This window comes from Kryptolebias marmoratus, linkage group LG3 (assembly GCF_001649575.2).
Source record: "Kryptolebias marmoratus isolate JLee-2015 linkage group LG3, ASM164957v2, whole genome shotgun sequence".
NCBI classification, from domain to species: domain Eukaryota; kingdom Metazoa; phylum Chordata; class Actinopteri; order Cyprinodontiformes; family Rivulidae; genus Kryptolebias; species Kryptolebias marmoratus.
This window is the reverse complement of record NC_051432.1, coordinates 5,301,312-5,328,576: the sequence shown is the minus strand read 5'-3', so window position 1 is coordinate 5,328,576 and position 27,265 is coordinate 5,301,312. Positions and strand designations below refer to the sequence as shown.

General features: G+C 40.4%; 2 protein-coding genes across 4 annotated transcripts; one reads left to right on the top strand and one right to left on the bottom strand.

Moving 5' to 3' along the window:
• Nucleotides 1-4,380: 4,380 nt before the first annotated feature.
• LOC108244342 (myosin phosphatase Rho-interacting protein) lies at nt 4,381-25,009 on the top strand. Of its 3 annotated transcripts, XM_025009176.2 has the most exons (18): nt 4,381-4,680; nt 5,060-5,211; nt 6,663-6,829; nt 6,925-8,054; nt 9,275-9,414; nt 12,294-12,447; nt 12,539-12,616; nt 13,479-13,511; nt 13,754-13,822; nt 13,954-14,043; nt 14,209-14,303; nt 20,958-21,570; nt 21,644-21,857; nt 21,959-22,070; nt 22,219-22,378; nt 23,397-23,510; nt 24,525-24,611; nt 24,703-25,009. In XM_025009176.2, the coding sequence occupies exons 3-18, from the start codon at nt 6,739-6,741 to the stop codon at nt 24,847-24,849; spliced, it is 3,327 nt and encodes a 1,108-aa protein (XP_024864944.1). In that variant the 5' UTR covers nt 4,381-4,680; nt 5,060-5,211; nt 6,663-6,738; the 3' UTR covers nt 24,850-25,009. The 3 variants fall into 3 exon arrangements, with proteins under 3 accessions (XP_024864944.1, XP_024864945.1, XP_024864943.1); XM_025009177.2 differs by lacking the exons at nt 20,958-21,570; nt 21,644-21,857; nt 21,959-22,070; ... (2 more) ...; nt 24,525-24,611; nt 24,703-25,009 and adding exons at nt 16,027-17,099; nt 17,254-17,414; nt 17,514-17,655 and having other exon boundaries at nt 4,394-4,680; XM_025009175.2 differs by lacking the exons at nt 20,958-21,570; nt 21,644-21,857; nt 21,959-22,070; ... (2 more) ...; nt 24,525-24,611; nt 24,703-25,009 and adding exons at nt 16,027-17,414; nt 17,514-18,155 and having other exon boundaries at nt 4,402-4,680.
• On the bottom strand, nt 24,996-26,754 carry smdt1b (single-pass membrane protein with aspartate-rich tail 1b). Its single transcript, XM_017430501.3, has 3 exons — nt 26,564-26,754; nt 25,492-25,653; nt 24,996-25,238 (listed from the first exon to the last, which is right to left on the bottom strand). Exons 1-2 carry the CDS (start codon nt 26,723-26,725, stop codon nt 25,516-25,518), a joined length of 300 nt encoding a protein of 99 aa, XP_017285990.1. The 5' UTR covers nt 26,726-26,754; the 3' UTR covers nt 24,996-25,238; nt 25,492-25,515.
• Nucleotides 26,755-27,265: the final 511 nt, after the last annotated feature.

The following is a 27,265-nucleotide window of genomic DNA, read 5'->3' as shown; positions in this document are numbered from 1 at the left end:
AACTTTGTAAGCAGGAGAATACGGAATATATAAAGAAAAAATGGGAAAAAGAAATGAATGTAATAATCTCACAAGAAGGTTGGGAAGAAATATGTCAGCTGCCGTGGGTCTCGACCGGATCAAACACTTGGCGGGAGTTTTGCTGGAAAAACGTCACGCGATTTTTTGTTACACCTGTTCAGAGACGATTTACAACCAACGGGGATGCCTGCTGGAGACTGTGTGGGTTCAACGGAGCCGACCACCTCCATGTTTTTTGGGACTGCCAGGTATTGAGACCATATTGGGAAGAGATCCACAAACATATTGGGAATGTCTTCAATGTGAACCTCCAATTCAAATGTGAAACACTGTACCTGGGCAACCTACAGTTGAACACATGGACCAATAAGGACAAGAAACTGTTGGCTATTTTGCTGGCAGCCAGTAAGAAAGCCATCACCAGGAAATGGCTGAAGTCAGACCCGCCCACAGTGGATGAATGGATTGAAATTGTTTATCAGATTTATGTTATGGAAAAGATCACCTTTTCCCTCCGTGTGGAAAGAGAGAAATTTTACAAGATCTGGTCCAAATGGACTGAGTATGTGAAACCAGTAAGATCCGAGTTTATATGATTGTACTTGCGAATCGTGTCGATCCCCTTTATGTTCTTTTAGCTTTAATTGTAATTCAACAAAGTGGTGCAGTCCCCATTCTATTTTATTTGTTTTTCCTTTTTTGTTTTTTGTTCAATTTTGTTAATTCCTGTTATTGTTTAAATGTGTAACATGTAAAAATATTAGAAAGGCAATAAGGAGGATCTGAAATGGAGGAAGTTGTAACTAACAAATGTGATTGGAATTTGTCTTTCTCAATAAAAAGATAATTACAAAAAAAAAAAAAAACTCCACTGACTAAAAAGAACTGAAATGGCAGCAAATAAAGTCATGTCCATCTCTTTCCTGACTTGGTGCGCTCTACCTGTGGTAAATAAATGTATAAAGGGATACAAGGTTAAATGCCAGAACATAACCTATTCTCACAGCAGAATGTTCACACCACTACAAAAATGTATTGATTTGTGTCAACAGACAAGATTTTTGTTGTTTTTCATGCTAATGGCCACAAAAATCAATGCACAGAGGACCACAGTGGTCACAGCACATCTTGTGACAGTTTCATGAAAGGACAGCTGTGTCATATTTAACAAGTGACAAGAAATTTGATTTAACTTTGACACTGAAGGGTTTTTTTTTGTAATTCATTTGTCAAAATGGCAATTTGTATTGATCACAATTGATTTCTGACAGCGTAAAAGCATAAAGCATTCAAGGGGTGAATACTTTTTATAGGGATTATAGATGTGAGGAGCTGTGTTTCTGCAAAGGATATATACTGTACTTATAAATAAAATGGGTCTTATTTTTATACCAACAGGTGCAGGAAAGTGTTCCCAGGAATGTTCAGAAATGAGTTTCAGGTAACTAGCTGTACTGTGTCTTTGTCCTAGATAGCAGATAAAGGAACAAAACATCTTATTTTTAGCACAGTTTCTTTACCTTAAATTTTTAGTTTATTTGACATTGTAAACATTGTAAAATGAAGTATATTGGAGCCAGTAAGGAACACTACAAAGGTCCATTTAAACGAAGCAGATGATGTGTTAGTTGTTGACCTTTTAATACAGGCAGGTGTCATATTGCACCTGGGCAAGCTTCCCTTTGTTTCCAGACAAACTAATCAATTCTTGGCTTCACCTTCATAATTCTGTGACAACATTTGTCTCTGTACTTTATGACTGTCTTAGGATAACAGTTGTTCTTGTGTTATTATTATACCTGCATCACAAAAAGGATTTCATAGTACAGTTTGTTTTACTCTCCTGTCCAGCCTCTTCTTGCACATCTATCCATTGTTTTTATCTCTATTCTCTGTGACCGGCCTGTCAGAGTAACCATCTGTGCAGCAGCACACCACCGTCCATAAGACACCTGTTTAGAGGAGTTAGTGCTACGTTTCACTTTCTTAGGATGATGTCACCTGATAGGACAGCCTGTCCATATTCAGATCAGTTTGTCTTTTTGAGTAAAGAGCCCACCCTCTAAATCTTGTATCATAAAACTGAAACATTTCCATCACAGACCTTTGGGTTTAGGATCTCCCTGTGGATAGATGCCAGTTTGACTTTCTAATGCAGCACTTGATCTCTTCAAAAAGGTAAAAGTGGGGTTTTTGGGGGGAAGGGGATTTTTTTCATGTGCTTCTGACGAAGGTAGTTTATTGAAAGTTCCCTTAGTGTCATGGATGTGCAAGTTTTTAAAAAAGCATGTTTGTTTTATTGTATTTAACAATGTGGGTGACATGGAAGCATGATTCATAGAGCTGCTTTTACAAACATGGTCTAAGTTTGTTTAAGTGCCATTTTCCTACTTAAACTTTATTGATGGTTGTTATTATATAATGCTAATGAACTGTGCCTAAAGTTTATCCAAGAGTCTTCTGGGAAATAACGCCATACCACTCCTACTGTAACCAGTCAATCAAAGGCTATTTTAGTTCCTGAGAACACCCAGCAACAGAATCAGCATGGCGCCCCCTGCTGAGGACTATTACTGCCGCCAGTTCCAGCCCAACACCTTTGACCCCGACCGCTGCGGCACTTGCCTGAGGCCCAATCACATGCACCTCAGAACCACCGCGGCAGGATGTGCACAAACGGGCCATCTGCACGAGTGGGTAAGAGCAGGACACATTCAGTAGTGCTGTGAAAAACATCTAGTTTGTGTACTGAACAACAAAACAGGCTTTTGAATTCAAAAAGTTCTTACATAGAAGTTAAAGCAAAATACATTCATGAGAAGCAGCTCTCAGGTTGTAACACAGCTGATCGCTTGCTCTGAGCCCTCCTAAATTACTGTTTACATGGACATTTACGAACAGGGTAAAGCAGGAGCCCTTTTTCCATCTCCAACTGACATCTTGTGCCACCCTGTTCAGTGGTGCTGGCTCTTTTCCCCAACCACCTTCCCCAGAGGTGGAGGAGTTACTCCCATATATATATATATATACATATATATATATATATATATATATATATGGCCCCAAGTCACAATAAAAGTGGTCTCAGGCCACTGTAAAAAAACATTCACATACATTATAAAGAGCCAGTTATTGTCATATATGTTTGTGTTTTGGTTCTGTTAGGATTTGGGTTTTGTTTTGCTTGTCTTGTTTTGGTATTGTTATGTCTGTTTCTTCATTCTCTCCTTACCCTCAGTCTGTTTCTACTTTTCTGCCACGCCCACCTCCACCTGTCTTACCATGATTGTCACCACCTGTGCCCATTTACCTGATTACCCTCCGTGTTTTATAACCTGGTCAGTTCTTCCACTTCCCCGCCGGATCATTGTTGCTTGTTGCTTGTTGCTTGTTGCTTGTTGCTTGTTGCTTGTTGCTTGTTGCTTGTTGCTTGTTGCTTGTTGCTTGTTGCCTAGCTTTGTCTTGCCTCGCTTCACCTCTGTCTGCAGTTTGGATTTTTGTTATAGTTGTTTTGCTGCCACGCCAGCCCTTTGGTTTCTAGTTTTGTTAGTTAAATAAATCAGTTTTTTATTTTGAAAGATAAGTCTGCGTATTGGGTTCGCCATGCTCACCTCCAGTCTTGACCGTTATGAAAAGATTCTGCACAGAAAACTAATGTGATGTAGCTATTTTCTGAAGCTAATGCTAAAGTTAAAAACTCAGCTAGTTGGTTGAAATGTTTTATCTGCCTAACTATAACTTGACAATGAAAAACATAATCATACAGTCAGGTTTAAAAGCTTGACAGTCCTAATATGTTCAAAGGACGTTTATAAGATGATGGGTATGATAAATACAGGTGACATCAAAAATTGTGTATATGGTATAAAAGCCTGTGTTATTTAACCTCTAATGACCCAAACTCTTGCATGGCATCCATTTTTAATTTCTTTTTGCCATTTGGGCTGACTGGGACCTGATGTGTATCAAGGAATGCTAAGCAAAATGTGATGTCCACATATGTGGGTTCCAGGTCCAATGAAGTGAATATGAGTGAATAGTTAAGGGTTCATTAGAAACTGTCACAAGTTGTACAGTGAGGTGATGTCAACCTATAAGCCAATCACCAGGTGAAGGATGGATGACACATCAACGTGGCATTTGATTCTGTATCATTAATTCATGAAAGCTTGTCCCAGTCCTTAGGGAATGGGTGGAAATCTGATATGAGGCGCAAACAGATACCCTCAAGAAGCACAGGGTCTCTCCAGTGAAAATAGCCTTTAGACTACTTAAAATCTTAAAGTTATTCAAAGTGGTGACACAAACTGGCCCGAAAAACAAAAGGCACAGTTTACTTTATTCAAACTGGCATGTATCAAGATTAAAAAATAAAAGTAGCAGTGAACCTTTTTTTCATTGTATGTGCTTTAATGAGACGTAGAACTGACATGAAGGATCTAGATGAAGATGAGGAAGACTCTGAGTGGGCGGTTCTGGTAATGCAAAAGCACTGGAGCAATGAAATAATGATGAGCGTGAGCAGGGAGTAGCTTCAGTTACGTCCTGTACCGTCTAAATGAACTGGTTCAGCCACCGCGAATGGAGAAGTGAGGGCAGAAGGAGCCGAGCTGCACGGCTTTGACAGCAGATTTGGCAAAAGGGCTGCAAGCATTCACAGTGAGTGAAATAGGTCTTTATGTTTGGACACAGGTTTTTAGTTGCCTGTAGTTGTGTTTTTGTATGGTTGGGTTGTTTTGACATGACCAGTCTGTTGTTAAAAGTTTGCTCTGTAAAGGCACAGGTCTTTCATCAGGGTCACAATGTGATGGAAACGACTTTGTATTTGCTTTATTATTATGGTTATGATAGAAAAACAAAGAAATGGTAACTTAATTTGAAATTTTTGACAAGTAAGAATGCTGCAAATGTCTCAGTCACTAAACTGTCATATATAACCTATAATGTTAATTTGAACTTGGTCTTCCTGTTTGTTCGTTGGTTTAATCTGTTTTAAATATCCAAATGTTTTAAAAGATTCCTTTGCTCTTCCATCCAGGACTCAGGCGATGATGGTCGGGCCCTGTCTGAGGGGACCACAAGTGCCAGCAGTAATGACGTCAGTGGTGGATGGACCTTTGAGTGGAACTTGGTGCAGAGTCTGAGTACAGAGTGGGAACTTGAGAACTGTGACACTGACATACAATCCAGGTGAGTCAATCTTGTAGCGCCATTTAAAAAAAAAAAAAAAAAAAAACTTTTGCTCATAATCAGTCTACATGTGCTGCCGTACTGTTCCTCTTCACTATTATCAGCAGTGGTAGCGCTCTTTGGCGAGTCGTGAAACTCAAATAAATGCAGCAAGGACCCTGGATGTGACTAGAAAAACATTAAATGCAATACTTAAAATCCTGTTTGACAAAAGTATGTTGGAAAAAATAAAAAAGTTCAGGATTCTGCATAACATGATTGAGCCTTTACCTGTTGGCAGCCTGTTAGCGTTAGACACAGAAAATTTTAACACTACTACTAATTAAAGATGTTTATAGTTTTATTAAATATAAATTGAAATAAGAGCAAAACGTTCTGTAAGAATTAGAACAAGAGATAAAAGATGTATTGAAACAAGTCACATGGACAATCAGAAAAAATGGTTGCAACAAGTTCTAGTTAAACAGGAACTCTTAGAGAAACTGTGGTTTTTAATTAATTTTAAAAGCAGTGACACTGTCTGTGTCCCACTCGTAAACGGGAAGCTGATTTTAGAGAAGAGGGGCTTTAAAACTCAAGGCTCTGCACTGCATTTTCGTCTTGTACTTTCTGAGAACACGCAGCAGATCTGCAAACTGAAACCAAAGTGGTTTCTAGGGATGGTAAATAATACTGAGCTGCTTTGAATAAGTTGTGGCTAGATCACTGAGGACGTTGTACGTAATCGGTGATGCGATCTAAAACTTACAGAAAGCCAATATAAAGATGTCAAAACAGCAGAAATGCAATCACTTCTGGTCATATTGTTCCAGATCAAATGTAATTAAAAAATTAAGGCGCTGTTTGGACACTTAACTAAAATGATGTGACGGTAATCAAACCTTCATGAGACAAAGGCAGACCAGTTTTTCTGCAACACTTTAAGAGAGTATGTTTCTTGTTTAAGATATATTACTAATATGTAAAATGGATGCTCTAAGAGATTTGTTGAACGTTTAAGTTAAAAATCAGGTCCTGCTCAAATGTTCTTCACGGTAGCACAAAGCAGTGCCACCAAGACTCACCGTATGAACAGATGCTGACTGTTTTATTATCTCTGAGACAGGCCTGTAAGTTCAGCTGATTGGCTTTGTCTGCTTTAATTGGCACACATAAAAAGCTGGATGTTCTCAGTATAAATGTATGTCATACATCCTAAAACAAAGCATGTGTAGAAAAAACATATTTGGACCTAGTTTGAAGCACCAAAATTAATTCTGGTAAGTGAGAAGGACTTCTTAATTGACATAATGGAGTCTGTCAGAAAGATACAACCTAAAATAATTTAAAGCAGCTTGGCCCTGATGTTATGATCAAGTCTGTGTTAAAGAATTTTGTAGTCAGGGGTACCAAATTAAGGATCAACACCTTACCGGAAAACTCTCCAAATGACTGGATTTTACTTTCTCCAGTTTTCCAAATCGATGGGACAGTCCAGAGAGGAGCAGGTCTCTCAGCTCAGAGAGGCCTTGTGCAGTTCCAAAAGAAATGACTCTACTGGACCCCTCTCCCCCCAGAGGCACTGAGAGCACCTGGATGGACGAAAGAAGAGGTAGAGACTTGTCCCGTCGGACTTCAGGTATGTCATATAAACCCTTTGATTTTTTTTTTTTTTTTACTCTGACAACATAAAATTCTTTGCATTACATGATTGCAGCCTTGTTTGATTTTCAGAGTCCAGAGGAGACAGGGAGAGAGTAAATGGCTACTTCTCCCCAGACAGAAGAGGTGATGGTATGGAGGAGGACATGAAGCGCACCTTTCGTTATTACGAGAGGGGACATCCCCTCCCAAGCAACTATGTTCCTGAACCAAAAGCCTGCGTTCCGTACAGGAACGTCAACCTCGGACTGCCGTCCCAGAGACGAAACACAGAAACATTCATACAGGCAACTTGGAGAAGTGAATCCCCACAGAGGTACACCTACCACTCCAACTTCAGACGGGACGGTGACTCACAGAGGAACTCCCCAACTTGTCACAGCTCAGTGAGTCCAGACCGCTACAAGATGACCGAATCTCCTGTGGGACCTCAGAGGGGGAGTTCTCTCTGTAGGAGCCAGGCTCGGTCTCATTCCTCGTCGCACGGCTCCCTTCCGCTTCCATCTCAGGGTCCTTCCCGCCACACATCAGGCAGGTCCAGTCCCTCCCGCAGGAGGGGGTCCGCAGCCTCTCGTACCACCTCACCCACCAGGACCACCTCTTCCCACAGGCGCACGGACTCTTCCCTGTTACAGAGTGGTGGATATGAAGAGCAACAGGGCTGCAGCCGAGAGTCCAGATGTCCGTCACGAGCGTCCAACAAACACAGTTTGGATTCTGAGAAACTGTACAGAAATCTTGAGTCAATCTCTCGCCGTGGCTCCTCTGCCGTGAGACAGAATTCATACGAAGGGTCTCGAACGTCTCCTCGAACCAGAACAGATGCCAGCAGTTTGGCCAACACTCAAACCCACAATAGTCACGAAGTTTCATTCTCCAGGAACGGCTACAGTCCTTGCAGCCACACCTCCCAAAGGGAGCCCGACTCCAGGGACAGCAGGCTGAGCCGTTCTCAGGGCTCCTGGCAGGGGTCTTCACACTCTTTACTTAGTCTCCCCCAGTCGCATGGTTCCTCCGCCTCGAGGCGGGCAGCAGACTCTCAGGGTCTTGGTGGATCGTCATCACCTGTTGGAGTCACAGACACTGATAAGGTCGACGAGGGAGGTGATAAGGTCAGCACTGAGAGAAGCAGGAGCAGTGTGAGACGAGGCATGGAGGCCTTGATCTCTGAACCTAAAAAGGCTCCAGTAGAAACTGAAGAGGTAAGCAGATCAGGTCTTATTTCTTCTGACATACTTAGATTATTGTGCATTTGGTGGATCTTTGCAAATCTAGATTTTTTTTATACACTCTATTCACTATTTTATGAGCGTACCTTTTAAAGGCCACCACACCTACAACATACCGACTGATTTTGTTCAAGATCAAATACCTCCACACATAAGGTCAACCTCACCATCGTATTTGATGTGAATTGTCAGATTGTACGTCTTTAAAACTGAAAAAAAGATTAATGCAGTATATACACCTTGACCAAATGCATGTCACCTGCCACCTTACATGCTACAATTTTAAACCAAGATCTCACATAATCCATTAGCACTCAAATTATATGATGGAGGGGGGGAAAAATCTCATCTACTACTGCACCAAATTTGAGCTTAATACCTGTAACACTTACTGAGTTATAGTCATTTTTGTGTTAGCTAAGGTTGGTTATCTGTGGCAGCCATTTTGAAATGGGTTGATTTCAACTGTTAATAAAATGTAGACGTACTTCCAGTGATTACTTTATTAGAGTTACATTAAACTATGCCCACTAGTTTTTGAGATATTTTGCTAACAGACAGACAGGGTTGACTCAAACAATTAAACAAAGATCTCAGACAGTCTGTTAGCATTGAAAGTATGTGCTGGGGAAGAATCTCAACTATTACCATGCCAAATTGTAGTTCAATAACTGTAAAATTGATTGAGTTATACTAATAAGTTGTAGACATACATCCAATAATTACTTTCTGTGATCAAAATCCATCTTGTGGTTCATGAAATATTTTATTAAGAGACAGACAAATGAAAGCAGTTACATGATCTTCCACCTTTCAGGGCAGTGGGGGATAAAAATATATCTTCTATGCCCTCTTCCTCCTTGGAGGCCCCTGCATTGGGTATAAAGATATACGTCTTATGTTTTATGAGGTCTCTTTGTTTACCAGGAATGAAAAATAGAGATTTGTTTTCTTTCTTTTCTGTTATGAGACATCCTAAAATGCAGATGAGAATTTTTTTTAAAAAAGGGTTGCTGACTTACTGCTGTGAGGCTATAACTATCTCTAATTTGATTCTGTCAAAGCAAAACTTTTTTCTTTTGCTGGACCTCACAGAGCTGCCAGCAGGATGACAGACTCTTCTTATGGTTTGGAATAAAAACAACTCTCCATGTAATGAATGTAAAACTTTTTCTAATCATTATAAATCCAAGGTGGGGATGACCATAGATGACTACATAATGTTGGCAGATATACCCAAGATCCAAGTGGAGTCAGAAGAAGAGTTTCCAGGACTGAGACGTAGAAATGAGAGTCCCAGTCCCTGCAGGGAGCAGAGGTCCAGGACCTACAGGTTTGTGACACAAGGAGATATAGTTTCTTTACATTTCCAGATGGTGAATTTATAATGTTAAACACTGAAAACTTCAGCACAATTACAGGGCTGGTGTGTCTATTCAAAAGAAAAACAAATGATCTTCAACCTTCTGTAGCAATAAGTGAAAAGTTCATAAATAAAAGGCATGAAGTGAACCTGCAATTTGTTTTAAATCACCTTTTAACACGTTTTAGAAGTTTTAGTGAAAAAAAAGTATATCCTTTTAGCCGATGGACCGGAAATTTCCTGACTTTGCCTACATGAGGCATCTGAACGGACTAAAGAAATATAGATAATTTTCAATAAATTCTAGGTGTTTTATTCAACTTCTCTGGACCTGTGCTGTTCGGGTCAAAAATGAATGACCATCAGAAATTAATATATGAAACATTAAGTGGAGAAAATAACTTCAGGAGGTATTTTATACAAAATATTCATTCCTGTTCCTTCAGATAGATTTGTTTTTGAGACCCACATGCGCGCACACACTTCACTTTTCTTTTTAGCTTCTATGGCAACCCACAGAGATATTTTTCCCTCACCAAATGTTTCCACTACTGACATTTTTCAAACTAGGCCACTAGGGAGCACAAGCCAGTGTATCATCCATGCCGGTCCCAAGCCCGGGTAAATGGTGGGGGTTGTGTCAGGAAGGGCATCCAGCGTAAAACAGTTTTGCCAAAACAAACATGTGAGTTCATCCAAGCGACACCATACCAGATCAGTCAAGGCCCGGGTAAAAAACGACCACAATTGGTGCTGTTCACAAACAGGGTGCTGGTGGAAATGGTGCGACTGTTAGTCAAAGACCACGAGGAGGGAAACGTGCCAGGGACAAGTGAAAAGTCAAGAGTGTAGGACTGAGGGTAGCAACTCTAAATGTAGGGACAATGACGGATAAAGGTAGAGAGCTGGATGACATGATGCAGAGGATGAAGGCAGATGTGTTATGTGTGCAAGAGACAAAGTGGAAGGGCAGCAAGGCTCGCAGCATTGGGGCAGGGTTTCAGGTTTTTTTTTTTTTTTCCATGGTGTGGATAGGAAGAGACATGGAGTAGGGGTGGTCCTGAAGGAGGAGTCAGCAAGAAATGTAGTCGAGGTGAAACGAGTGTCAGACAGGGTGATGTGTCTGAAGGTAGAAGTAGAAGGTCTGATGTCGAATGTTGTCAGTGGTTATGCTCCACAGGTTGGATGTGATCTTGATGAAGTGATGGAGAGTATAACCCGGGAGGAGAGAGTGGTGATCAGAGCAGATCTGAATGGACATGTTGGTGAAGGAAACAGAGGAGATGATGAGGAGGTGATGGGCAGGTTTGGTGTCAAAGAAAAGAACCAGGAAGGACAGATGGTGGTGGATTTTACCAAGAGGATGGAAATGGCTGTAGTTAACACCTATTTCCAAAAAAGGGAGGAACACAGGATGACCTATAAGAGTGGAGGCAGGAGTACACAGGTAGACTACATTCTGAGGGAGATTGTGGACTGTAAGGTTGTGGAAGGTGAGAGCGTGGCCAGACAGCATCAGATGATGGTGTGTAGGATGACTGTTGTGGTGATGAAGAGGAAAAGAATAAAGGCAGAGAAGAGGACCAAATGGTGGAAGTTGAGGAAGGAAGAACGGTGTGAGGAGTTCAGAAAGGAGATGTTAAAGGCTCTGGTTAGTAGGAAAGACCTTCGAGATAACTGGGCTACTACAGTAACAGTGATTAGAGAGACATGTAGGAAGGTACTTGGTGTGTCACCTGGACAGAGAAATAGGAAAAGTAATAGTGAAGTGCAGGAAGTTATCCAGAGGAAGAGGTTAGCCAGGAAGAAATGGGACAGTGAGAGGACTGAAGAGAGTAGACAGAAATATAGGGAGATGAAACAAACAGGGAGGTAGCAAAAGCAACACAGAAGGCTTATGATAAGTTGTACAAGAGGCTGGACAATAAGGAGGGAGAGAAAGACTTATATCGACTGGCAAGACAGAGGAACCAGGCTGGAAAGGATGTGCAGCAGGTTAGGCTTGTAAAGATAGAAATGGTAATGTTCTAACAAGTGAAGAGAATGTGATGGGAAGATGGAAGGAGTACTTTGAGGAGCTGATGAATGAATAGAATGAAAGGGAAATAAACTGTGGAACAGGAAATGGAAAAGATCAGTGAGGATGAAGTTTGGAAAGCGCTGAAAAGGATGAAGAAGGGGAAGGCAGTTGGACCTGATGACATACTAGTGGATGTATGGAAATGTTGAGAAGGGTTGAGGTTTTTGACTCAATTATTCAATGGTTCAATGGTTATTCAATGTTTTATGGTTTGGAGACAGTGGGACGGACAAAAAGACAGGAGACAGAACTGAAAGTGGCAGAGCTGAAGATGTTGAGGTTCTCCTTGGGAGGGACAAGGATGGACAGGATTAGGAATGAGGTCATCAAAGGTACAGCACAGGTTGAAGGACTGGGAGATAAAGTTAGAGAGGCCAGACTGAGATGGTTTGGACATGTGCAGAGGAGGGACAGTGGGTGTATTGGTAGAAGGATGTTAGAGATGCAGCTGCCAGGAAAAAGACAAAGAGGAGACATATGGATGCAGTTAGAGAGGACATGGAGGGAGTTGGAGTGAGGACAGAGGACACAGAAGACAGAGTTAGATGGAGGAGGAGGACTCGCTGTGGAGACCTCTGAAGATGAAACAGCCAAAACCGCCAAACAGTCTTTCTCCTAGTAGAATCTTTCCCATTTGCAAGAACATATGATCTGCCAGAGCGCAGGTGATAATATACGTGTCATTACGCATTGATAAGTAGTTTTGTGTGGTTATAAATCAGTTAACAAGGAACAACAAGCAGGAGGGTAACTGTCTCTGACTCTGCAGGAACCACAATGACACAGACGTCTACAGTTCAAGGCTGGAGTCTGATGAGAGGAGAAGGGGCAGAGAGCGGGGCAGAGACAGACGAGAAAAATGTCGGGATCCTGACAACGGGCGATCATCTCGTAGACACTCAGCCGCATCTTTTCACGCACAGGTAAGGTGCTAATAAAGGCAGATTTCATGACAAACGTTGAATCAGAAAACAAAACTCCTCTTTGTTTGTTGTTCTTGTTTGTTCTATGAAGAGCTCCGATGATCAAAGTGGAAAACACAAACCTTTAAAGGTGAAGGAGCGAGCTCACCCTGACCTCCCACACACACAGGTGAGCACAGACCGATCGCTTTCAGCAGCCGTAAAATCACAAGTGTCTTCCAGAAAACAGGTCATTTATTTATTTATTTTGATGCAGCTTGTTGATATTTATTTATCTTCTTTCACATGAGGCTGCTCTCTCACTGAAGTTCTAAAAAAAAGCCATGACTCAGCTTCTTTTTGTTTTAGGGCAGCACATGCTCATGATTTATCATCTTTATTAATAGATTCAAGGATGCTTTGGCAAAACGGGTTGTTTTCTAAAGTTTTATTTCCCTGGGGAGCGTAAAGTGAAACAAAGTTTCCAGCAGTGTTTTATGTTGCTTTGATATGTTCAAAACTGCTGAGCCAAAGATTAAAAAAAAAAAGAAGCCATTTCACTGCACAGGACATTTTGGTCTCTAATGATAAGAGATATGTACACTCGCACTTCTATGACTTCCTCTGTCTGCTTCATGTCAGGCATTATTTCTCTCTTAATTACTGTTTTGTTTCTCTTTTACCCCACATCACTAATATCGGACACTAAATGATGCATGTGAGTATTTCATTTTGCACTAACAAGCTCCAAAACCTGCACTCTTTCAAAGGATTCTACCAAAGCGTCAGCAGTTCCTCTTTCTGCTCCTGTTCGCAGCCATTACACATCATCCCTTTTACATGTTAATTCTGCAAGACGTTTCCCATGTTTTTAGGCCATCTTTCTCATCTTCGTGCGTGCTTTAGAATGATGTTGTCTAAAGAGCATGCTCATCAGCAAGACAGTTTCCTCTTCTTTTAGTTTCACAATCAATTGTGAGTCACAAACCACAGCAGAGCTCTCTCTAACCACTTGGCTTTAATGCTCAAACTGCAGATAATGTAACTGGAAGGGCTGGATGTCTAGACTGGACGAACAAGGCAAGGTAAATGTCTGGTTTGCTCAAACTTCACTCTAATACATTTAAAGAGGTTATAATCTGAGTTAGTTGCAGTTGTAGGTGCTGTTTTGGTGTCTGCTAGACAGTCTAAACCCAAAGAACAGGCATTGTTTTCTTACTTCTGATGCAATTGTAGGACATCTTGAGCCTGCAGTCTCTGCAAGTCTCTACATTATTAATTGTGATCAGGAAGTAATTTATAAAGATGTACTGTTTTGTTTCTGCAGTGGAGGAAACACTGGTTTGTTCTTGGCGATTCTTCTCTGAGGTTCTACAGAGACTCAGAAGCTGAGGAGGTATAAATATAAGCTATTTTTATTGGGTTCATGCAGTTTTTCCCCAATACAAGAAAACAAAAGCATCCCTTTAAGTTAGTTTCCAGCATCGATTGTTGGACTGAATTGAAGCGCTTCTTGTCTCACCGCAGTCAGATGATTTGGACGGAGAGATCGATTTGACATCCTGTGTGAACGTGTCAGACTGTGACATAGATAAAAACTACGGACTTCAGATCCAGGTTTGTATTTACAGCAGCTTTGTTCAGAACTCGTGTTTTAAAACCTCATATATCAATTGGCAGTCAATGAGACATGCAGCTTCCTCATCTGTTCACAGATCGGCAGCTACACGGTGAAGCTACTTCCTGTTTAATTCTGTGTGTGTGTGTGTTTGACCCCTCCAGACAAGAAGTGCAGTGTTCACTCTGTCTGCTATAACATCCAGAATTCGGAGGAACTGGGTGAAGTTACTGAAACAGGCGATCCAGACCAACAGGCTGTGAGTTGAACTCAGTTCAAGCTTTCTTACAGCACACCAAAGAAACACTCAGTTACAGGAAGGTTATTCATCAAAAATATATTCAAGCATAACTGCTGATAAGTATCTTAACAGAGGTGGGGACTCGAGTCACATGACTTGGACTCGAGTCAGACTCGAGTCGTTAAAATCACGACTTGAGACTTGACTTGAAAAAATGCTCAAAGACTCAGACTTGACTTTGACTTTCATGCCATTGACTTGGGACTTGACTCGACTTGAAGCTATTTACTTGAAAAGACTTGATATTTTTTACTCAAAGTCTTAAAATTTAAAACACATTATTTATAAAGTGACGTCATTAATTAACTTCACTCATTCCGTATCAATATGCGCAGACCGTCCCTCTGTTTTTCCTCTCTCCTTATGTATGTATGTGTGCGTAGCTGCAGCACAACCAATCAAATTAACAGGATTTGGACATTAAAAAAACGCGGCGACGCTACAGAGCTCAGGGAACGAAAGACGAAATAACCGCTCGAATATGCTTCCGCGAGTAATTTCTTTTGGCTACGTAGGTTATGAACTTTCGAATAAAAAACGAACTGCAACTTGTAAAACATGCAAGAAGAGAATATCGGATGGAGATGCCACAACGTCCAACTTTGTCCGGCATTTGAAGCTTCACAAAGATCGGTAGGTGGCACTTTTCTTTTGCTGTAAGATAGTTGACTTTAGCTGACTTCGTGTTAGCATTTGTACTCCGGGTTAAATTGGTGATGATTTACCATAAATCCGGTCCTTCAAATGCTTCCACAAATAATGTGAACCGTGTTAGCTCAGGAGGCCGGTGGATAGTGAGCGGGGCTCCGGAACAGAAAGCAGATTCTGGACCTGAACTCAGGGAACAGAGTCTCTCTGTCCCATCATAATGATGAGCCGGGTCTAGTATCATCTAAGGATGGTTGGTGTATTTGAAGACATCTACGTTGGGAAATTATATTGACAATATATTGTTTACTGCAGTCAGTGCATTAAGTCAACTGTTTTTGACTTAATGCACTGACCGGCGTGACTGTCACATGTCGCACAGAACCCATTTCCAAGTAGTATAGCTTTGCTGGAAAAACAAATTTAAAAAAATCCCGTTTTTTTTTTTTTTTTGGCCATCTTTCAAAAATTTCTGTAAAAATAAAAATTGTACAATCTCACTGACCCTGAATATAACACTAAGTGGGATAGTTAACTGAGTAAGACATAAAATAATGAGCTCATTATTTTGTGTTTAGTGATTCTGACCAGCTTGATTCACACAACATGTTTTTATCAATATTGAGATGTGAAATTGGCTGTAGATTTAACCCACTTGGCCTGACAGATATTTATTTTACTATCACATCCAAAATCAAAACCACTCCACTTTATTTGCAATGATTTAGATTTTTTCATGTGGTTTATTTGTTAAAACAGAGCAAATACAGTGACTGTCCCAAATAAATTTTGTGTTTAGAATATCTGGCCCATATTTATGGAGGACTGAAACTAACATACTTAGAAATAAAAGCAGAAAAATAAATGCACCAGACCTTCCTGAGTTTACTTGTGATAACTTCATATATACTTATTTCATTTTTTGACAACTATGATTGTTGCAGTGTTAATGTTTATTTATGATTAGAAGGAAGTCAAATGTAATTCATGAATGGCTGTAATTTATTTTCTGACATCTGTTTACTTCTGACAGATTTGAAGAATACCAGATGAATAAGAGGATCACAAATGAACCTCAACAGCCTTCCATATCACAATTTCTGGACACTCGTGCTGGGCAGTACAGTATGAATCATCCACAGCAGAAAGCCATTACAAATGCCTTACTACGTGACTTAATTATTGGTTGTAATCTGCCCCTGTCTATTGTGGAAAACAAGAGTTTTCGACACTTTCTGACAGTAGTCGACAGCAAATACAGCCCAATATGTCGCAGAACAATGACATCAAAAATAGAAGATCTTGCTGCTGAGAAACATTTGATGTTAAAAACCCAGCTGAGCCAGACTGATCATGTTTCAGTAACAGTGGACATTTGGTCAGACCGAAAGATGAGGGGTTTCCTTGGCATCACTGTGCACTGGATACAAAAAGAAATTGAGAGGCTCGAGGTAAAATCAAAACTGTTGGCCTTTGAGCGCTTCAAAGGCTCGCACACAGGTGAAAGAATCTGTGAAAAGTTTGAAGCTGTATGCGATGAATACAACATCAAAGATAAGCTAGATTACATTATAAGTGACAATGCTGCCAATATGCGAAAAGCATTCACTGTATGCTTTCCCTCTGAGCAAGGTGAGGAACCTGATGATAATCATCATCTTGACGACCCAGAGCTCTGGCATGACTTACCCTTGGAAGATCAGGAAACAGTCGGTGCTTCTTTGGGAAAGAAACATCGCCTGCAATGTTTTGCTCACACACTTCAGCTGGTGGTGAGAGATGGCCTGACAGAGACCAAAGTGGCATCTCCTGCCCTTTCAAAGCTATCTAAGCTCAGCTCACTACTGCACACAAGCACAACATTGAAAGATGTGTTTGAAACTGAATTTGGTGAACGGAAAAGCATCCCTGCTTCTGTAATCACAAGATGGAATTCAACAGTGAGACAAGTGAAGGCGGTTCTTCAATGTGAACATCTAAAACTCTGTGCTGTTCTTGAAAAGGCTGGGCACAAGAAGTTGTTATTCACAATACGAGAGTGGAACTTGTTGAAGGAGATGGTGGACATCTTGAAACCGTTTGAAGAAGCAACTGATTTGACACAAGGTGAGAAAATAGTCACGATTAGTGCTGTTTTTCCATCTGTGCTGTCCCTCAATCACCACCTTGAGAAACTGAAGCCGCAAGTCCGTTTCCTGAATGGTCTGGTCAGCAGTCTCCAGGCATCTTTGAACAAAAGATTTCTTGGAATTTTTATCAGTGTGCAAATGGCAAGAGCAGAAGAAGGGATCACTGCACCCTTTTCAGATCCAGTGTACCTCAAAGCAGCTGCTTTGGATCCAGCGTTTTCTCTGTTGTGGGTGGAACACCATGTGTTGGGCAGTCAGGACATGAAGACAGAAGTGACACAAAAAGTTAAAGGTAAAGACTGTATTTGGTGTTCTTTTTCTGTATTATTTATTTATTGTCTAAAATTCTAATACAGGCTCTTTTGCCGCTGTTACTTGGATGTTTTCTCAGATCTGATCCTGGAAAATGCTGCAGATCCTGCAAAGTCGGAGCAACACGTGACTCCTGGTGATAAAGATCAAAAGGACTGTGAAGATGGAGGACTGTTTGCTGCTTATTGTAAGAGGCAGAAGAAGGATGTCCAGACAAGTCCAGCACTACAGCTAAGTCATTACCTCCATATTGCTGATGGACAGAACGCCCTCTTGTTCTGGGCAATGAACATGCACACTCTTCCTTCACTGTTTAATGTGGCCACCAGAGTTTTGGCAGTGCCTGCTTGCAGTGCTCCAGTGGAGCGCGTCTTCAGCTATGGTGGCATCATTTTACGCCCTCATCGTGCACAAATGACAGACAGACTTTTGGCCAGTTTGGTCTTTTGCAAATGCAATGCAGAATAGTTAACTGAAATACAGTATCCTCAATTGCAGATTTCTGTTAATTGTTCAGTTGATATATTTGTTTTGTTTCTTGTGTCACTCAAACATGGACACATAAAAATACATGTTCACTCAGTGACCAGGTCAGAGAAAAGAGGAAAAAACTGCTGTTATGGTTCTTTGTATTGTGCTGTGGAAATGTCAGCATTTTCGTCTTTTTTTATTGAATATCAAGTTTAACAGAACTGCGCAATAAAGAGGTCCAATTTAAAAATGTTTTTTATATTTTGTGTTCAGCTGCACATGTTCTATCATTTGAGATAAATACAGATTTAAAAAAGAACAAATGGTCTATTATTTGAATTTTATGTATAATTGCAAATTATAAAAAAATAAATAAATAAAAACGACTCGAAATGACTTGAAATTAAAGGTTCCTGACTTGAGACTTGACTTGACTTTTGCCTGTCTTGACTTGAGACTTGACTTGACTTGACCGTTTTTACTTGAGACTTGACTCGGACTTGAGGACAGAGACTTGAGACTTACTTGAGACTTGCAACACAGTGACTTGGTCACACCTCTGTATCTTAAGTACTCATACATATATATTTTTGTTGATACATGTGGTAAAATTACACTAGTTTAGTTGGTTGCACCAAACTTATTTTAAGAACAGTTTTATTGTTATTTAATTTAGATCAAAATGTTCAATTTATGGTTTTTAGATGCTTTGCTTGAATCACACATATATATAAAATCTGTGTACATAATGTCTGTTAGATGAACATATTTGAGTAAAATTGTAGTATTTGCCTCCAGTTTTATTAGTATGTAAGTAGAAATATATATTATTTTAAAGGAATGTTTTGCACATTTTGAAGATTGCTTCTGTGGAAGGGCTATGAGCAGTTAATGTCTTACCTGTTGTAGATAGCTCTTTGAATGGCCTCAGTTTGGAGAAATAGAGTTTAATTCTGACCGAACTGATGAGCTAATGGCTAGTCAGAACAAGGCTAAGACTAAGGTGCGTTGCTGCTATTTAAAAAAACCAAACCTTTATCTCCAAAATGTCAGAATAGTTCATTCAAACACTGCTTTATAAACATTTACAAAGCCGGTAATTCTGCAGTTAATTACTGCAGCAGCAGGTGGCTGTAGCACTTCTGCTGCAGCCTATGGTCACTGCTGGCATGAACTTTATATTTCTGCTATAATAACTATAGAATATAAAATCTAAAGGTCTAAAGGTTATAACTTTTGTATGAACTTTAATAAAATTTTGAACAATGGAGTTGTTTTAAGACCGCCATAGCCCCTTTAGAAGTTGGTCTGCTTACACCATACTGAGAAACTCATAACAGCTAGTTAAAGTGGACCCATTCCCAGAGTGGATTACTGCCGTTTTAAAACAATTCCAGTCTTTAAAAAATCATTGCGGTTCACGCAAGCGCTTTGTAAACATCTTTAGATTGCCATCAATTTTGCTTTACACAATTATTCAGGCAGAAATATTATGATATCCCTGCTAGAAGTGCAAAACCAACATCAATATAAAAGTTTCTTAAATAGCATTTGGGTAATTAACTATAAAAATTAGGAGACTGAAGCTGTTTTAATGGCATCCACTTTGGTCTTGGCTGCATTTGGACCTGCCATTGCCTCGTTAGTGTCAGAACTAAACTCGGTTTCTCCAAACTGAGGTCATTCAAAAAGCTATCTACAACAGGGATGATATTAAACTGTTCTTACTCTTAATATAGAACCACACTTCAAAATGTGTGAAATGTTCCTCTAAAACCCAGTGGGCTGAATGTGCTCACTCAGCTGCTGCACAGAGTGAGCACATTGTGTTATTATTACCCTTGTTTCAATAAAAGCACACTTGTAACACACTGAATTATATTTAATGGTGAAGTTAGTCAGTGGTAATTGATAAAAGTTTAGTTCGAAATTGAATAACTTATCTATGAATCCGTAAATATTAGATATTGAAATGTACATGCATGTGTGTTCTGGTAGTTTAGACATACATTTGAGGGCAATGCATTACTATGAGCTTGCATTTTGGCGTACGACCGGAAAAATAAAGGAAAAGATAACACAGAAAGAGGACGAAGAGAACTTCAAGCAGTGGAGAGAATAATAATTTCATTTGGAGGAGGAAGAGATGAATGAAAAGTTCAAGAGATAAAAGGATGAAAGGTTCAAAATTGACTTTAAAATCAAATTCAAAACAAACCATAAAGTATTCAAAGTCAAAGTCTGTTTTGACCTTCAGGACAAAGAGTTTTGGGTTGTTTCATGAAAGAAACAACCCAAAACATCCAAAACTAGAAGCACTCAGAGATCACTAACCTCTGTCATGGCCATAGTGTCAATGAAAAATAGTGCGATCTGGATCATAATCTAGATCATCATCAAAATGTAAACAATTGTTTTTTGTGACAACCCTAAAACTTTCTGAATATGCCATCCAAATCTGTTCATTAGATGTTATGTAATCTTGCTAACAGACAGCCAAACAAACAAAAAAAAACGCAACCGAAAACCCTCCTTGACGGAGGTAACAAAGGGGTGAAGCATAGACAAGGTTTGAAAAAGATGTCAGCTGTGATCTTGACTTTTGATCCCATGACCTTGAAATCAATAGGCATCACTCTTGATCCATGAGGTGTCCACTTGTGACCTTGACATTTAACCGGATCATCACAAAAATTTTATCACTTGTTCCTTGTACTATGTTTGAGGCTTCCAAAAATTTCACAAATATCTGTTTATAACTTTTTGAGTAATCGTCTGCACAGACAGAAAGACAAACAATAAGTAAATATGAACAGAAAATATTACCTTATTGTTATTATTTACAATGTCTGCCATTTTAAAGCAGTATTTAAAAAGTTTATATTTTTAAATAATTAAACTCAGAAGTGTACAAATAGTAGTGTTGCTTATGATACATAAAGGTGTTCACTGGACCTGAACGTTTCTGTGGCTGGCTGGTGAACCCGTTCTGTAGTCTTTCTTCAGGTGTGTAACTCTACTCTCATGTGTGTCCCCCTCATTCTGACCTCAGCCAATCAGACTCCAGCAGCGAGAAAGAGAACCCCCGCTCCCGCAGACCGTCGTCAAGCCAACCGCCCGCTCGCTTCACCTGCAGAGACTCTGCCTCTTCAGCCAACTTCAACCAGGAAGACCATCGCCGCCGCCGCCGCCGCCGCAGCCAAACGGTAGAAGGAGACTTGTCTCCAGCCAGTCAGAGAGAAGAAGGGGAGGGCTGGGACCGCGAGCAGGCCAAGCGGCTGGAGGAGAGGAACAAGTGGTTTGAGGCGGGGGTCCCTCTCAGTGAGATGGGCAGCAGGTGGGACTCCATGGAGCTAAAAAAGGGGAGCGTTCCTGTGCCCACTGTTGAAGCTGCAGACTCTGAAGTCAGCAGGAAGTGGGCAGAATTTGAGACGCTGTCATGTAGGGACATGAGTGCACAGTCTCTCACTGGTCCCCAGGCCTTTCAGTCAAGCACCCCACAGGGGTCAGAGTCTCCAGTCGGTTCTCAAACTTTTCACCAAAGCGTTGAAGAGGCTGATCAGTCCGCTTTGCAAACTTGTTTATCTAACTCAAATGAGGCTCCTTCTTTAGTAAACGGTGCCCAATTGCCTCAAACGAACACAGCTGAAGCTCTTCAAAAGGAGGTAAGTTAGTCTAACATTAAGGAGGAAAATCTGGGAATCTACAAACGTTGCATATTTTAACCTCTCCTCCCAGGTTGAGACCAACAAACAGGAGCGAGCGGCCATGGAGGTAGAGGTGGACAGCCCCTGTGGCCCCAGAGCTCCCTGTAGGGCCAAGATGGAAGCCATGGTGGTGGCTCATCGAAAAGCCCTGCAAGAGTTGCAGGAGAAACATGCCCGGGAGAAGAAGGAGCTGGAAGAGGAGACACACCGGCTGCTGCAGGAGAGAAGCCAGGCAGCTGCTAAGGGTTAGTGAGGAATGGTTCAGTGTGTTCTTGATCCCTCCACTTGTGCAGATTCAGTAAAAATAACTCAGCTTACCAACTAATCAACTAAATGTTCCTCAAAGACATGGAGGCACTGAAAGCAGCCCATAGGGAGGAGTTGGACAGAGAGGTTGAGAAGGCCAGGAGGCTGTCTGGAGGCGCAGCACTCATGGATTCTTCCTGCAGAGGTCACGTGTAAGTTCATTCTGTCGTCCTGCTGATAACAACAACTTCCTCTTAGGCTCTCTGCATGTCTGAGATGTTCTCCTCTTTGCAATGGCCCCTCATGTGACGGTGCATCCCGGCTGACTCCAGAGCTCGTGCGTGTGTTTGTGTGTCTCAGGCCTCAGTCGGGCATCTTGCACGGCGAGTTAAATGTGATGTCAGAACGCTTCTCCCAGAAATGCCTGGAGCTGAACCAGACCGAGCAGAGCGGCAAGAGCCGAGACACCGAGCTGGACCGCAAGCAGAGGGAGCTGGAGCAGCTCCAAAGAGAGAATCAGGTTTTCAGACAATCACAACAAACTGGAGGGTCACACCAATTTGGGCGTTTCTATTTAAAGGAAGAGTTCAGATCTTTCTAAGTGGGGTTCTGTGGAAAGGTTGTGAAGAGTTAATATCTTACCTGTCGTAGATATAGCTCTTTACTATCTCATAGCTTACCTTGTGTCTGACATCCAGCGTGGGCAGCAAAGTAGAAATTTCATTGTACAGGGAAACGTGTTTCTTACTGTGCATATGACAATAAAGCTTTGATTTGATTTGAATGATCTCAGTTTGAGGAAGCTGAGTTTAAGTCTAGTAGGACTTAAACATTTGGGGCTTTGCTGGCCTGGTCCACATGAGAGATATTTTGGTCACATGTCTGAACTAGGCCAAACAAGACACAAATTACCCTCAGGAGGGAGAGTGATTTGCATGGGAGTTCAGCTTGCATCAAATAAAGCAAATCACTGCATTTGTGTTTAAAAAAAACTTGGAACATTGTTTTTGAAAGTAAAACATCTTCAAAAACAAGAAAAGAAGAAGTTTTTAACTCTTAGTTTTATAGTTATTTACATGAAAGTCTGGTTATTTTCTATGGAGGAGCAAGCATTTCTGGTTCAGCCTGACTTATTTCTGGCATGAACTTCATATTATTTCTTCTAAAATTGCCCTGTAATGTTGATGGTGGTGTAAAAGTTCAGATTATTGCTTTGCCACTTCAAAAGCTTAAAGACCGGAGCCATTTTAAGCTGGTCAGAGTTAAACTCTACATACCTTTTAGTTTACAGCAGTGGTATCTAATCCTGGTCCTGGGGTAGGGGTGTTCTCCTGCATGTTTTAGATGTTTCTCTGCTGCCACACACCTGATTTGAATGACTGAGTGATTAACAGGCTTCTGCAGAACTTGAAGACCTGCTGAAGGGCACAGAATAACTAAAACGTGCAAGATAGTGTTCCTCAAGGACAAGGATTGGACACCACTTGTTTACAGTATCTCCTCAAAAGATAACTGAAGTTTTTTTTTTTTTCCCCCAGGAGCTTAAGAACAAGCTGGCAGAAGAGATCAGTCGAATGCGTTACTTCATCACAGGTCAGAGGTCGGATGTGGGATCCATTTGCAAAACTGCGGATGCTGAATCAGATTTTGAGGTACTGAGAGGAAAAGTGTGACAGTTAGGCTTTTCTTTTTCTCTCCTGCTGCCAAGTACAAGAACATCCCAATCTTCCCTTGCACTCCAGCCTAGCTTTATTTGCCACAACAGTACAATTTACTTGTTATAAAAACCGTCACTGCAAGCAAAAAAGGCACAATAGTCTAAACTTAGGGACTCTGAACACAGTTAAGTCAAACAAACAGGTCAAAGCAGTTTTTTCTGTTTTTGTCTTGAATCCACAGTAATAAATCCCTGCAGGAGCAGTTCACTTGGTACCTTTTTTTATCTAATGCCCTCATTTGTCTTGAGCGTGCAGTCAAATGCAGCATGCTGAAGCCCACACTGCCACCTACTGGTCATATCCCTGCACATTTCTAATGTTGCACATCTCTAGAACAGTTTGATCCAGAAATGTCAATTAAAAAAACATAAAGATCATTACAAATTATTGAACAAAATGAAAAAATAACAGCTGATTTTTGTTGTTGTTCCTAGCTTCTAGACCAAAAAATATGAGAATTTGCTGCTCCTGTTTTGTACTATTTACCGAACAACTCAATCTGTAAACATTATCTTCTTTACAAAGAGAAACTGATTGAATTTTTAAAAATTATTTCCTGCCTGATTTCCAGTTATGAGGTCTCCAGAATGAGCAACATAATTTGTTTTATTTTTTAAAAGGAGCATTTATGTAATTTCTGTGACTTTTCTCAATTTATATTCAATTTTATTGATTTTCTTTAGCATTGTTGTGTCCGCATTTTCCAATTCATTTTAAATTGTGTGTGGCTACAAGCGCACTGATTACCGTTCTAGTTTTAAACGGTTTTGTAGTTACGATTTTGATTTTGGTGTTCAAAAGAAATCTCCTTTCTACATCTCTGAACTTCTGACAGTACATGTAGATAAGCTACAGTAAAAACTGAGGAAGGTTATTCATCAGATTAATCGGCAAACTAACTGATTCATGAAGCGGAAATATCACGGCGTCAAGTTCTGTATCTTTCAGATGCAGTTAAGAGCAAAGGAAAACGAGGTGCAGTATCTTAAAACAGAGATCAGCTGCCTACAAAACGAAGTGCAGTCTCTTACTAAGGTATGACTCATCCTCCTATGCTTCCTTAAAATCCATCAAATAATGATGAGCTTTAGATATATATTTAAAATCCTGTTTGTCTTTAATCCAGGAGAAGGAGGCAGCCTACGAGCTTTATAAGGAGGCCTACGTGGAGCTGAGTGACACGAGGGGTCGGAGCCAGCTGGAGTTGAGCTCCCTCAACGAACACCTGAGACTGGCCAACGCTGCACTGCAGGAGGGAGCGGGACAAACCTGAGCAAAACACTGAAAAAAAGACTTATAGGATCAAAGACTGCCAGCAAATATAAAACATGTCGTAAACGTATCTTAACACCACCTTTGTTAAATCCGAAAGGTCATTACTGGAGTGTTGACTATTAGAGAAATAAAGAGCAACACGTGTTTTTTCACATGTAAACATCTCTGTTTATTGGAGCTGACACACAACATGCAAACAAGAGTGAAGGCTGGTAGTTCTGCTAGCCTCACATGACATGAAATTTCTCCAGAAAAATAAAAAAACAGGGTAAATATCAAAGAGACGATGGGTGGACGTAGAGGATGTCTTCTGGAAGTCCAAGTGGTTCATCTTCCCCATCCATCTAGTGCCAGCTGGTAATCTTTCAGTTGCAACTGTAAAGCACCCTGTAGATACACATTTGTTTTACAAAGTCACCCATTAGCAAGCATGTATCAATGCACACATGCAACAAACTGCAAACCCTTTATTACATTGAGATCTGCTGCGAATGACTGAACATCTGCAGAGTGAGACGAGTGTCTTAAAGGGTTAACGTGCTGCTGACACACCCCTTACACAGGATAAGATTACACATGAAAGGCTCGAGCAACCCTGAACAGAATGCTAAGGTGTGGCTCAAGGACATATTCCATTTACCTCTTAATATGTTGCGAATTGAACTCAATCGTCGTCGTCGTCATCTTCAGGTACAAAGATGTCGTGCTCCTCCAGGAGAGCTGCAAAGTTCTTGCTGATCAGTGTTCCCACATAAAGGAACGGCACCACCACTATTGTCATCCGGATGAGACCGAATGGTGTCTGTTAAAAAAAAAAAGACACAAGTGAAAAGTTATGGTTAAATCTTAAATCACAGAACCCACCTCTATTTGGTGTAAAGTATTCTGGTGAATAGTCTGCAAATCTAAACATCGTGTATGAGCTTCTTCATTAAGATTTTTAAAAGCAGTAACAGAGGTAAACATATTTTAGAGCTCAATACAAAAAGACACCTTTCAAATATCCAAAAATTATGCAGAGGATTTGTGTTATTTTCAAGCTTTAATTTGGAAATCCATATAATTATGTTACAACAAAGTACTGCCATTCTGAGGAAGGCCCTGATGTAAGTGTGACAAATATTAACCATTGTTGTGATTTCAGAGCAGACTCCTACGTGTATTTAAAAGAAATAAAAGTAAATGTTCGAACAGAAAGGCAAAGACAAGGTATAAACAGAGCTGAAAAAGGACATAGGACAACTGGGTTTATTAAAACTCATTTTATGTACTACATGTCTTTGAATAATGTCTTTACTTTTATTTTGCTTGGTAGTTTTTCTCTTTTGCTCCTCCACAAGTAAAACAAATTAGCATTTCCGTAGCATTTTCACATTTCCTACCAGTTTAAAAGCAATGCGCAAAAAGATACGGTCTTTAAATCAAAACATAACTCGCCAAATAAACTAATCTTCATCGGACAATTTGCCGCTGCTTTGACACTTTTAATAACTGTACATAAAACAACCCTAAATCAAGACTTAAACTGACGATATTAAAACATAATTACTTCCTGTGTTTGTACAAGCACGCGTTCATTGGCTGAACAGAGACCGCGAGCAAATTTTCCTGCCTTCCTATTCGCCCGTGCCGCTGTCAATACAGCGCTATGTCCCGCCCACTCAATTTCTTCTCGGTTTTTTTCGACACAATTGAGCTTGAAAAGCACTCACTTTTTCGGGTTTCGGGAGGATTGCTCCGGACTGTGTGGACACCACTGTCCTGCTTTGAGTCGCCCTGAACATGGAGGATGTTTTCGAGCTGGGATTACGGGTCATAATGCCCATATTCCTAGTGGAAAGCCGCAGCGGAATCCGCAGTATACTCGTCGCCATCTTTTTCTTTACAGTCGCAGTGGGACGTTTTTAATGGGACAGGTCTGACTTTAGTTGTGGGCGGAGCCTAACGTTTGACAGATGAAACCATAAACAGCCTTTAAAACCTCCCCAGCAGATACTAGATACAGTTAAACACTAGCCCATGTAATAAAACAAATATAGCAAACAATATAATATAATATAATATAATATAATATAATATAATATAATATAATATAATATAATATAATATAATATAATATTTTGTGGTATTAGTTTAAAATCTGAGTATTTACACTCGATGGCAAAAAACATTTAATAGCTCATGCTGAATTGTCATGTAACATTTCAGCTATGAAGTTGCATTTCATTTCTATGACTCTGCTTGATTCTTTTTAGTCACTGGGTGTACATTTTGTGAAAAAAAAAACAAAAACAAAACACGAGCTTTTGTTTAAAAACAATGACAAAAACCTTCTGCCAACAAACTCAGGATGTGACATCAAATAAAACAAAACCCTAATGTGCACAATCATTCACATTTTCCATTTGGTAAAA